General features: G+C 29.4%; 1 protein-coding gene across 3 annotated transcripts in view; it reads left to right on the forward strand.

Moving 5' to 3' along the window:
- RagC-D (Ras-related GTP binding C/D) overlaps positions 1–13,894 on the forward strand; it is a 53,058-nt gene extending 39,164 nt beyond the window's left edge. For all 3 annotated transcript variants that reach the window (XM_085812922.1, XM_085812920.1, XM_085812921.1), the window contains exons 5-9: positions 929–1,128; positions 1,739–1,853; positions 3,831–3,973; positions 9,371–9,516; positions 12,795–13,894. In XM_085812922.1, coding sequence (XP_085669048.1) covers positions 929–1,128; positions 1,739–1,853; positions 3,831–3,973; positions 9,371–9,516; positions 12,795–12,946 — 756 coding nt within the window. In that variant the 3' untranslated portion in view covers positions 12,947–13,894. The remainder of the gene's footprint in view (positions 1–928; positions 1,129–1,738; positions 1,854–3,830; positions 3,974–9,370; positions 9,517–12,794) is intronic.
- The last annotated feature ends 205 nt before the right edge of the window (positions 13,895–14,099 follow it).

Below are 14,099 nucleotides of genomic sequence, written 5' to 3' on the forward strand. Positions count from 1 at the left end.
AGACATTTCTTAATCTTGATTCAGTTGAAAGTGTGACAAATTCCATTTAAACCCAGTGATGTAAAAAAGTAAAGCTCTTAAACAAAACCACAAATAACTTACAATGGAAATGTGCTTCTATAAAACCAGTTTAAAGGATATATTCTTAGTATATATTCTTTATATTCCCAAAATATTGCTTCTAACATGATGCTGCAGGTAGCTCAGCCTATCAGAAAAAAAGACAGTGACTGAAAACCTCTTGTGCCATTGTGAGTGGTAATGGATTTTCTTCTTCATGACTGACTCAAACGACCAGTTGAAGACAATCTCTTCAGTAGAAATCCAAAAATTATTGCTCTTAAGTTATGACATTTTCTAAATCTGATAGGTTATTAAAAATCATAGAAAACTGATACGATGTTTTTAGGAGTAAGCATTAGGATTCTGCATATCTTTTAAAAATTTAATCTGATTATTTTGATTATTATATTTTTATTTAACATTCCTATATATAAATGTATTATATTTTTATAAGGTATTCAAATTAATTAAAGAATAAACTGTACTCTTTTGTAACTTGGATAGACTTAAGCTTTTTATCAGAAAATTTTTACAATATGGAGATTCTCATGTGTTCTTATGAGCAGTTGCTGAATGTTTTGGCATTACATATACAAATTTTTCAAATAATTTTATGGAAGTAATTTCCGTTCAATTCAAAATTTGTAATGTTTTATGTTTTAGTGTACGTTTATTTCCCAACTGTAACCCATTATGTACATCTTTTCTAAATTCTTCATTATATTAGAAATTATCTATATTTTTAAAATCTTTTACTTGTAGCACATTAATTAAAAAATGGTTTGCTTTACATGGCAATTCTTCTAGACGCTTAATTTAAAGATTGTACAAAGACATATGAAACTTAGGTAACTTTTATTTATAGGATGAATACATGGAAGCTTTAGACAAACTAAAAATTACTGTCGCTCGTGCTTATAAAGTAAATCCTGAAATAAAATTTGAAGTGTTCATTCACAAAGTAGATGGACTGACAGATGATCATAAGATTGAAACACAAGGAGATATACATCAACGAGCAAGTGATGATTTAATTGATGCTGGATTAGAGAATGTGAATCTGAGGTAATAATCAATTTCATGTGCTTAGACTGTAATAAAATTGGTCTGTTAGTTATCTTTTACTTTAAAAATTTTTATGAATATAATTTTTTTCCCTTCTTTCATCACTCTTTTTTTTTTTTTTTTTTTTTTTGTGCAATGTAAATAGCAGCCCAATCTTATAAAATTTGTTTTTAAACATGTTTAATGCAAATACACATGTTTTGCTTTGTAGCCATTTAACAAATTTCATTCGATTTCAAAAATTTCATTCATTTCATTCAACAAATTTCATTCATTCAATTCTGTTTTCAAAATAATCATGGGTTTAAAAAAATCATTTAGCTGTACTTTTGTGATAATATTCCTATTTTATAATGTTGATATATGTAAAGAATTTCTTATTTATATGTAATTATATATGTGTGTGTATGGATATGAAAAACAAAGATTTTTGATAGGAAATTATTCTGTGATGGTTTTAATAATGAAAATGTGTATGATATTTATATATAATCAAATTTTAAGGATTTTGGGTTTCAGGCATTGTACTATGTAAACTATGTACTATGTTATTTGTAAAAGCAACTGCATGAAAATTTGTTTTCATTTATTTCTGTTTAATTTTTTTTAGTTTCTATCTCACAAGCATATATGATCATTCAATATTTGAAGCATTCAGCAAAGTTGTACAGAAGCTTATACCTCAGCTGCCAGCTTTAGAAAACCTTTTGAATATTTTTATTACAGTAAGTATGTATTATAAGGTCAGTGGTTTCAAAATGGTGGCCTGAGGGCCATGCAGTTTTATGCAACTTGTGAATACATTCCAATTATTGTGTTTGTTAAAATTATAATGCTACAAAGATTTATAGTTATTTGAAGTTAGTTTACACTGTTTTTGTTACCTTTAAAAAAAAAAAAGAAAAAAGAAAATCTATGAATGGAGCTAATTTACAGTGTGATAGAAATCTTATTGAAAGATTTGAAAAAACATATTATATCAACTTTTTGAATTTGTCAAAAAGTAAATAAGTTTGGTTATGAATATTTATGCTATTTGTGCTAAGAATAATCACTTTGTTTGGAAATACTTTTATATGTGAATGCATGCAGTTGAAAATATTTCAATTGAAAATTAATAAGAAAAGATCCCGATTGATCGTTGAGCATCTTGTATTGAAGTTGAGCATGTTGTATTCTAGTAATTTCTCTCCTAAAGCATTTATCACTGTCAAAAAGTTATTAAGCTGTAATAAGAGAGAAAAAGTTTATGATCTGTATTTACATGCAAGTACATGTATTTTTCTTGTATGCATTGAAGAAATATTTAATAAAAGAAAAATTATAGGTTGTCATTATTTATTTTCAAGTTTTGTCCCACTTGGAAGGTTTTCATAATTTGTTTAGCCCTCTCAGTACTGTGGACAGAAAATTCCATATGGAAAGGTGGCTTTCATATTTATTACACATGAAAATTTCTGTCAAAAAGTTATTTGGTGATTAATTCACTTTATTAGAATTATTTGAAATAAATGCCAGACTGAAAATTTAGCTGTCAATACCTTTGAATTACAAAATATAACCAGCAGAAATTTTTTGCAGATACTAATCTTTAGATTTCAAACAGAAAGTAAATCTAAATGGAATTGGAATTTTTCACTTTGCATCATCATTATTATTATTTCGTAAAACTAAATAAAAAACTTAAATAACCGAATTTTTTTTTAAATGAAAAATTAGTCAATTGAGAGACTTATAATGAATCCTCATAAAGAGATTTTCTTGGAAGTGATATCTCTGAAAATCTTCCCTGGAACCACTATTATCTCGAATTGTTGGAAAGCATATGATGACCTCGGTAATCATGGTTTCAAGCATTTGTCAATGAATCATTCTCTGAGATATAATGTCCTCCAAACTGATGCCCATATCAGCTATGGAGATCCTCCAGATACCAACATTACTGAGTGCATGTTCAGCCAGATTAAATTGGAGATGAAATTTCTGATTCCTACTTGATGAAGTTTTTGTGACATTCAGGGTGCAAGGATCAGGAGGAGGAAAAGCATCCATTCCAGGACCATATAAACTATATTAGAGAATTCTATATGCTGCAGTCATTCAAAGCTGATAGAAAGACATAACAAAGGACATGCAATACGAGTACTTTTGTTGTTTGGATGACCGTTATCTTGGAACATTTTTTTCTTTGCGACATTCTTGGCATACAAAAACTCACCAAAAATATCAAGTGGCAACTGATTCTAAACTTTTACCAAATTTGGGATAAATCTTCTTTATTATCATCAAAAAGCACAAATGTGTCATCTGTGTAGCAAATACAGAGTTGAAAAGATCATTTTTCAAATACTTTCTTTTCAGAATAGAGTATGTAAAATGTTAGCAAGTACTTGACTGTATTACCTTCAAAAAAGAAATGTAGAAAGAAACACCAACATTTTTAAAATTGAGATTCTTTTTGAGTTCAGTTTTAATGTTATTCAACTGTATTTCAAGTAATCACTGTATTTAGTTCTATGAATTTGCAGCAGCAAAATATTATTTTTGTGGGAAAAAAAATAGTCAAATGATTTTTTATACCTGTTGTTCTTTTAATTTTTCAAAATTTTTAATGACAGACTCATTCAGATATTAATACTCTAATATGAAATGTTTTAAAATTGCAAGTTAATTTTTTTCCCTCTTTTTCTTTGCACGTGAAGAATTCTGCCATAGAAAAAGCTTTCTTATTTGATGTGATCAGCAAAATTTACATTGCAACAGATAGCACTCCAGTGGACATGCAGTCTTACGAACTGTGTTGTGATATGATAGATGTCGTTATAGACATTTCTTGTATTTATGGGTAAGTAGCCCCTTTTTATTAAGAATGAAATTTGAATTAAAAAGGGGAAAAGCATCAAACATAGTTATTTCCTAGAATTTTTAATGTTGTGGCATTGTAAAAAAAAACTGCTGTATGTCTGTATATTCTTCAGTATAAATATTTTTAGATAATTTATATGTTTAAAAAAAAAAAAGATATATGTCTCTCTGAAAATTTGTTTTTTTAGGTTAATTTGTATAAATTCTTTATTTTCAATTGCTCACTGCTGTTGCAACTCTATCGTTTAAAAGTATTAGGGGGAAGAAAAGATGCAATCAACTGCATATGTTGATGGCCATCTGATTAGTAAATTTATTGAGAAATTCAGCAGCATTCATTAAAAGGCATAAATTTGTTTTGATATAGCTGCAGGAAATTTGTGAATAGCAAAAACATTCTAATTGGAAGCAGCTAATAAGATACATGAAGCCTTCAAGCCATAATCTGATATACATACTGATGATGTACAAATTTTAAATTATGATAAATATAAATATGAAGTATATCGATAATTCAAAATACTGGAATTTTTTATGTTGCTTCAAGCTGGTTTCACAGAATATATATGCTGTGTCTGCCTTAAAAACAGAAGGGGCAGCAAGATGCAGTAAGACTGTAATGATTGCTCTCAGTGGATGAAACTTTCTATAGGAATTCAGCATTGTGTGGGAGTTCTTCATCTACCAAAGATGGTGCCTTCTCATGCAGATGTAACTGTACCAGATGTGGACATGGTCTGAATGTAGTCAGAATTCTAGACTTTTTGTTTTCTCAAGTGCAGAATTTCTGAATTTATAAGGACAGGCATTTAACAAGCTGGTTAGCAACAAAATATTTTCTGGGTGATAAGTGTGCCAAACTTTATAATCCAAAGTAGAGGGAAAATAGAAGCTTGCAGTATTGAAAAAGGAGAAATTCATGAGTTCATGCTTATGCATTGTTAATTTTTTTTTCTTCTTCTTTAGTTTGGAAATTTGATGTATGATTGACAAGTTCTTGACCAGTTCTAAAGACATAGGAGGGCAGGAATTAAGAATTTGAGTATGGTGATGCTACAAATTGAATTAATGATTGACAGCTTTTCCCCTCATTTGGGGAGGCAGGGTATTTAAAACAATATAGTGATTTGATTTTAATTTGGCTGATGATTTAATGATGACCATACCATCCTTAAAGATTTCTTGTGTAAGCAGTGCTGAACCCAGTATGAAAAAGTTTGTGACTATAAAAGAGATGATTAAACTACTTTTTACTATTTTGGAAATGGAAGGAAAGAAAACTGTGTTAGACTGGTGAATGAAAATGGATTTAATTGCATTTTAATACCTGAATTGGGAGAACAGCATGCATTATGTGAAAGAAAGGGACAGAATGATGTATTTAATGATGCTCATGAAAGCAGAGGAATGTTGAATTTGTGCGATGTTTGTAGGCATATGAACAGAGGCGAGTTGTTTAATCAGTGCCATTTGAGTATTTGTATTATTCTAAGGACCACACAGGCTCGACAATGGGCATTTTGTCTTTCAGGGCCACCTTTACAGTTTCTAAATTCTACTACCGAGTTCAGTAGCACAAGTTGGATCACCCTCGCGATTATAAAGTATTGGCTTGGCAAGTGTTTAATTCAATATGTTATTAGTTTGCCATCCCTATCAGCAAAAATCAAACTGTATCTGCCAATGGTGAGAGGTGTTGCAAAATTAAATTTGTACTCATGCATTATTATCTCTCAGGGGGGTTCAATTTTAGAAGTCAATCTGTTATTTCCTTTAGCATTTAACCATTTACTGCCTTCTGAGAAGCACCTTGGAAATTGTAACCCTTCAGGAAACACTGCATTCAAATATGATAAATTGACAATATTTAAAATTGCACTAAGCAGTTCTGTTTTAGCTGTCTTCCATCGACCCATTATTAAAAGTGTATTTAACTATATGGGTGATAATATGACTAAAAGTAGAATGTCTTTGAATGCTTAAATGGTCCCCACAACATTGAAACAATCTTGTTGTGGAGACTGGGAAATATAACTAGGGTTTATTTTAGCAAAGATCTTTGAAAGATTCTGGTGAGAACCTGTTGATGATATTTCAGTTTTTGCTTGCCATGGGCCTAATTCACAAATCCATCTGGAAAAATCGGAATTCTGAAATAAATTTTAAAAGGCATTAATACATGTTAATACTTATACATACAAAAGTTAATTGATTTAAAACTATCTCTGTCACTCATTAAGCTGCCCCCCTTTTTTTTTCCATAAGCTTTGTATTTAAGGTATGTATATTTTTACCAAGAAAAGGCTATGCATAATCCCTTTTTAGTATTTGATTTTACCATGAGAGAAGCATATTTTTAATAAAACTAAAATAGATGTTTGTCATAATATTGCCAGAGACAAAATTATATGATGAAAAAAAAATGGCTTTAGCATTGTTCAGAATTTAATTGATAAATACTGTCTTTTATTTACCTTTTATTTCAAGTAAATATATATATATTAAAAAAAAAAAAAAAGATTTTGAATAATTATTAGCCAAGATGTTTTCTTTATGTCACTTGTTGACCAGCTTGGCATTTAGAAACTGCTGATTCAGTGTGATGGACTATGTACAGGTTCCAAGTGTGGTTTTATAATTTGATGCATGTAATAAATATCCTGTAGGTGAATAAACTTTTCAGTTGTAACGTGATGTGTTTGTAACTGCTAAAAATACTTAAGTTTTCTGACAGCTTCCAAAGAAAAATTTTTGTGTTCTATTTATGACTGGAAATTAAAAAAGTAAATCCAAAATAGAAAAATTAGTCTCAACAGTAAAACAAAGTATAAACAGAACTGAGCAAAGTTTAAGGAATTAAGAACATGGCCACTAAACGAAATGGTTGGTTACTTACAGAAAATGCCTTTTTAAAAATTTTCAGCTTAGCACTGTTATTACCATTTTAGTGGTGTTTACATTTAATACAAGTTTCTCTGCTTCCTGTCAATTATTCTCATTAAACAAAAATACATGCAAAGGTTTTGGACTGTAAAAATGGCAATTTATCGATTTCGACAGTTTACCAAAATTCTTTACAGTCCTTGAACCATTCTCTTCCTGCTAGCAGTTCCTGATCTCCAGCACTTGCTAATATGCATACTTAAGATTGATCTAATGCTTGAAGTATTAAGGGGAAAAAAGTCAGTGTATCAAAATGTCTCACAAAAATACAGTAATTCCCAAAATTTAACTTCCCTCAAAAAAAAAAGCAAGCTAATAAATTATTTAAAAAAAGTTAAGAAAGCAGAAAGGTAAATAATGAAGTGGTATAGACAAATAGAAATTAAGTTTTAATAAATTAGCATTTTGTATTACTTCACTAATGAAATTATTTTAAAATAATATGTATGTATGTATGCATGTACATAAGTACATCACAGCATTATTCTGGATTATTTAAAAATAGTTCTGATTTTTACTCCATAGTAGTCGGATTTTTTAAATGGTGTCGCTGTCACACCTGTTTTGCATAATGGAACAGTTTGTTAAAGCAGTAGTTATGTGCCCAATTGCTTTCAGACAACTTCAGAATTTGTTCTCTAAACTAGCTGTAGAATGGCATCGCTAGAAGACACTGAATTGTATCGAATTTTCCCATAAAAATTATTAAAAGAAATCTAATGGAAACACCATGATCATGCATGGCCTATTAAATTAAATATATCTTTTGCTACACTTCATTTAAACTTATTCCCTTAAAGTATTCTAACTTAATTAATCCATCTCTCAAGGCAATGGTCCCTCAATGGTCAAGTTAAGAATGACAAAAAAAAAAATTGCAAACTTTGAAATTAAATATTCCAGTCAATTTTTGTCGAATGGGAATCAAACTTCTTATAATTTTATTTTTTCGTAGCAAGAATGAAACTTTCTCAAATATAAGTATAGGAACCAAGAGGCTGCATTAAAATTTAGATTATGTCAAAATTTTTTTTTAATCTGACATTGTGAAAACATGAATATTTTCATCATTTAAAACATTTCTATAATTGGAAGCATAAGATAATGACCAACGATTATAAAAATAAAAGCCAGGTAAGTTTTTTTTTTTTTTTTTTTTTAATACTATATATATGAAATGTATTTTCTCATACATTATTGGTACTGTGCAGCCGGGGCAACAGGAATGAGACAAATTTTGGAATATAAAGTGATACGTTTATTTTAGCATCCATCTCGCAAGCGTTCCTCCTGTACCTCGAGGAGAAACCCTATTTATAGATATGTGTGCGTCATGGTGCTCATCCAATCAGCGATATTAATTGAAATCTCGAGATGATGCTATCTTCTCATCAGTAGTGTTCTTAAGGATTTTATGTAATATGACAGATTTATGAGTTTGGCGATTTGGCATGTGCCAACAGGTTAATATAATTTATAATAAAGAAAGGATTTCGCCAAAATTTAGGGACAGGGATGTAATTTAGGTAAAGAATCGCCAACACATTATTAAGCAATATGATTAGAATTTAATTTAATCAATTGATTTTAAAATATCATTGCATATATACACACACTTTTGGTACTGTTGACTGGAATAAAAAAAGGAAGGTGCACAACTAGATATTATAGCACTCCCATTAACAAAATTTCATTGAGATCTATGTGCATGCATGCATACAGATTTTGGAAAAACATCCATTTTGAATCCATAGTCCAATTCATTTTGGTAAAAAGAGTCCCTTATTCTGCCCATGTGTATAGATGTCATACAAACAAAATAGTGAAAATGGGTATTTCCATTGAGATATGATATTCGTAACACCCATCTCCATGAATTCAAGAAACTATTTGGGAGTACTCTGGGAGTTTTTAGTGCAGCTTAGTTCAAGTTATGTTAAGAATATATTTTAATAAAAAAACACAATTGAAATTGTTAAACATGATTTAAGCAGACATGCAAAAAAAAAAATTATTGATGGTTTTGCTTCATTAAAAATAAGAAAAATTAGCTTCCTGGTAAAATTAATTAAAATTAATGCAGTACTGTTAATATTTATTTTATAATTTATAATGTTTCAATGTAAATTTTTATCTTAACGTAATTATTAAAGAAGAAATTTCTAATGTTTTCTTCTTTTAAAATAAATCATTATGTGTATTTTTCTGAATATAAAAAATTACTATTAATAGTTGCAGCCAATTAGTCATTTTAAAATTTATTGAATATGACATTGTGAGTAAATAGTTGACTGTACACAGAACTGTGCTCTTTATTGAATTCAATTGAAGAAATATATAGGCATTATTCTGTTTACTAAAATTTAATGAATCTGTTAAATTTAAAATCTCCACATGTGTAATAACAGTTTTTATTTTTGTTTTTTACTTTTAGGTTAAAAGAAGATGAAGGTAGTGCTTTCAACTCAAAATCATCTAATATAATTAAGTTAAATAATAGTACTGTGCTTTACCTAAGAGAAGTGAATAAGTTCTTAGCCTTAGTTTGTATACTTAGAGAAGATAATTTCAATAGGCAAGGTAAGCAAGAAGGAATGTTTATCTAACATTCTCTATTTTATGTACGTTATTTATGAATTAAAATGGTAAGGAAGAAAAAAATAAACTGTAAGAAAAAGTCTTGACCAATGAATATGAAACTAAAAATATTTTATTTTGTACAAATAGAATTTGTGATAACTGATTTTTTTTTTAAATCGTCAAAATAAATATTAAAAGATTCTCAACAGTTCATTTATAATAGCTGTTTAAATCTAATAAGGCATGAACTGAGTTACTGTGAAAGTATAAAAAAGACTGTTATGTCTGATTGAGAACTCTTGACTTATTTTCCTTTGTTTGGGAGAGAGGAAGTTTCAGAGAAAAGAGTGATCAAATTAAAAGCAATAGGCTAAACTAAATTTTTTCAAAACTGTTAAAAAATTAAAAGTAATCAAGTTTTAAAGGCAGAGAGTAAAGAAAGAAATTGAGAATGGTAAACTGTTAGCCTTGATTGTCAAACATTTCAACAAGTGAAAGGCTTAAAATTAGGAAGAAGTAATTCATAATAAGTTGTAATGAGAGTTCTTTCGGAAGATTAATGTTTAGAAAAAAGTAATTCAAGAAGGCAGAATCCATCTCCATGGCACTAGACAAATTAAATGCAATAAATTAAAATTTTCAAAACATATAGAACCTGAGAAATGGCAAAACTGCTACAAAAAAAAAGCAATTAATTTTTTAAAGTCAGAATTTAAGGAAACAAAACTGAGTTACTTTTGTTAAGAATGGAAGGCTACCGCCTAAAATAGGAAATTTTTCCAAAGGCAAAAGGTCTAAAATTAGTAAAAGAATAAATTTACTAATAAATGAATTAATTAAATAATAGGTTGAAGATTTCACATGACTAGAAAAAAGGAAACCTTTTTAAGTAAGTAGTTTGATAAAATGGGAAACAAAAGTTCAAGATCGGGGTTGCAGTTATATAGAAGTGTTTGCAAAAATGAAAACTGGGAAAGGTAGAGGCTGCAAGTGGCTACAAATATGATTGCATCGTGGAATAATAATATAATAGTTAATGAAATAGTTTCATTGTGAAGTCTGGCCTATAAATTAATTCTATCACCTTAAACTATTGACTGTTTCCTTCTACAATCATTATTGATATCACTGCATCATGCTACTGCAAGTCCTTTAAGATGGTTTTCTTTCCTGAGTGTTTCTCATCATCATCTCCTTTTCTTGCTATTGATAGTAAGTAGTTTCTTGCTATTACATTTCTCTCTTATCACATTATGGTATGCAAAAGTCCACATTTCAGCTATGGATGTTCAGTGCCATCTTTTTTAAAGGTATAAGCTTCTTCTGTTATAGAAAGCAGACTGGTAAATAACATTTTGCAAATAAAAATAAGCATTGCATTTGCTAGAAATTCATAATATTTTAATGTCCAAACTTAAATTTTCATAACACTTCCATAGCAAAGGACAAGATATCTCATTTTCTAAGACTATTCTTTGAGCACTAGAGCTGAGATAGCTCTTCCTCTACATAAGATTTTCCTACATTATCACAGTTTGGCTTTTCAGCACATCCCAGTCCATATTTTCTTTTCGCAGGATTTCTATGAGATGCTCAATTTTTAGAGTTAGGGCGAAATTTTTATAACCATGGCAATTGGCTTTGTGCATTGTTGCACTTGTGTGCTATACATGCTTGTCACATTTTTCGAAAAGGAAAAAAATTGAATAAATGAAGGCATCTTTAATTGATGAGGCAATGATATATTTTATATCTGACAAAGGACTTATTGACAATGTCAACTCAGATGAGAAGACAGTTGTGGACTTTGTAACCATGATTCCAGTTCTGGCATTAGGGATGAAAGCTATGATGCTGAAGAAAGTACAGATGGAGATAAGGCAAATATTGATTCACTTCAGTGTACTGCAGGCTTAAATGTTGATATTGATGGAATAATGTAGGATGTTTTAGAAGGTGGTGAGGGGAAGACTGATGATTCCCAACTGGATTTGGCATCATATTGTGAATGGCATAAAAAGTGGTATGTATCTATTTGTGTCTAAGAATGTTATGCAAATCGTATCAGAAACCAACAGATATACAAAAATTTTAGTAGTGGCTTTGTTGGACGAACTTCTGAATAAAGGGCACGTTCTTTACACAAGCAATTACTACACAAGTATTACTGTGGCAAATAAGCTCCTCGAAAACAAAACGTTATGTGGAACATTGCGATCAAACAGAAACTATCTCCTGATCTCATGAACATGGATCTAAAACGATTTGAGATTATCACGTACAGAAAGCATCAGGCGGTTGTAATGAAAGAGAAAGACTAATGAGATATCCTTGAGCTGAGAATTCTGGTGGAATGAAGACCTTGTGTGAAAGGAATTGAAGGGGAATTTGTTGCCAAGCCATGTAATATTCTAGATGATAACATACACATATGTGAGGTAGATAGGATTGATGAGCTGCTTTCATATCGCTCACCTTTGTGGAAATCACTAAAATGGTGCAGAAAGGTTGTACTTCAGATTTTGGATTTGATGATTTCTAACACCTATGTTTTGGGTCAATGGAAGGCAGCCTCTGACTAGTTTCGAGGAGAAATAGTGCTTTCATTACTGTATTCAATGAGTGTGGGGATATACAAGCTCCTGGGAATTATTTCATACAACATAAATTTCAGATATTTTGCGAATGGAAGGCCAGCATTACTTTGGCACAATGCCTGCAACATCGACCACATTTATGCTAGTATGTAAGTGTGTTGTGCATAATTTCCACCAAATTTGACTTGAAACACAATATGTGGTAAAACATGCCCATCAGAATATGCATTATATGTTATTTGCTTTGAAAAATAGCTCAAATTCTAATTTTATGCAATATTTACAATTTTATTTTTTATCTCATTATTGTTTTACGTCTGTATTCATAAATAAGTTTTAAATCATTGATTACAATTCATTATTAAAGTAAATTAATCAAATTTGAAAGGAATGTAGCGCTAAAGGAGAACTCTTAGCACACTGAATAGGACAAAAGTGTGCCATTGCCATGATGAATATGTTCAGGAAGTTTATTGTCTCAAAAATTTATTTTAGTAGTGTGCAAAATCCAGTATTTCATACCTGAAATGAAAAAAAAATTAATTTCAAATGTTATACATTGTATTAATTTTCATCTAGTGTGTTAAGTAACATATTGTATTTACTTTAAACGTGTAACTATATTTGACTCTCCTGGTATAAAGTACTGATTGATTGGATATACTCCTCTTTTCTTTTCAGCCTTGATCGACTATAATTTCCACTGTTTTAGGCAAGCAATACAGGAAGTTTTTGATGTTCGGTTCAAATCTCCAAAATCTTCCATTTCTAAATCACGCACTCATTCTACCCTCGATAATGGATTACCGAATGGCTATGGTGAGCAACCATGAACATTGCTTAAAATAGTAAATGTGCCATTGTGTTGATGCTTATTATTTCTGTTATATTTGTCCAGTGAATTTTTCCTGTTATTTATGATGTAAAGTATTTAATATATTGATGAATAACATAAAATTTTATATGAAGATATGTCATATAGTCATTCTTTTTTTAACATTACTATGTTTTCTGATAATTGCAACTGCCAATCTGGACACTATTTATTTTATATATTTTATTGGAAATAAATTATTTGTATTAAACAAAAGTATATAATATTATTGTAAGTGGAATGCATTTTATTGCAAGTCTGTGAGAGTGAAATGCAATATGTTACATTTAAACTATGTTTATAAAAATATTAAAATGTATATTCAGATGAGGCAACTACACATTAAAAATATTAAGAATTTTAATTATGATATTTCATATCTGGTTCATAGACAACTGGTTTATTGACAGTAATAATAAATTTTCAGAGTCTCAGAAAACTGTAAATATGATTTCCCATTAATTAATATCTCAGACAATACATCATAAAAATAGCTGTTGACAAATGTTGAATTCCTGTTGATTTGTGATATGAAACATATTATATCACAGAATTATGATACTCAAGTAAAAAAATAAAAACCAGTATACAGAATATTAAAACAAATCAAGCATGCTGTAATTGAATGCTTTCAAATTAATGTTCATTTCAGAATTATCATTCATGTACAAGATTTTTGATAATTCGTATTTTTATAATTTAAAGATTATTTTTCAGTTGTTCGTGAATAAGAAGACTCATGTATAAAGTATATGAATTCATGTATAGGCCCATAAAGTTCTTGGGCTCTTGCTATTTTATGTAATATGAATAATGTATAAAATGTTTTTAACTTGTCTTGTAAATAAACATTTCTTTTATTTGAATATGAAATAAATAAAGTGCATTATCATTTATATTTATATAATTTTGAAAGTGTCATTATTATGCAGTCTTTTAATAATTCTTGCTGTACACCAAGAAATTTCTTAGTTCATGTCGTTCATTTTCTGTAAATTACTAGTAACAGTATAATAGTGATGCACCACAATTCCCAAATTGAGTTTTTAAGCCTGTTAGATCATTATCAGACTTGAAAGTTATCTGTGACTGCTTGTTAAAATAAACATTTC

This window comes from Stegodyphus dumicola, chromosome 3 (genome assembly GCF_044657685.1).
Source record: "Stegodyphus dumicola isolate Sdum_Otavi_A_Nest chromosome 3, ASM4465768v1".
Taxonomy (NCBI): domain Eukaryota; kingdom Metazoa; phylum Arthropoda; class Arachnida; order Araneae; family Eresidae; genus Stegodyphus; species Stegodyphus dumicola.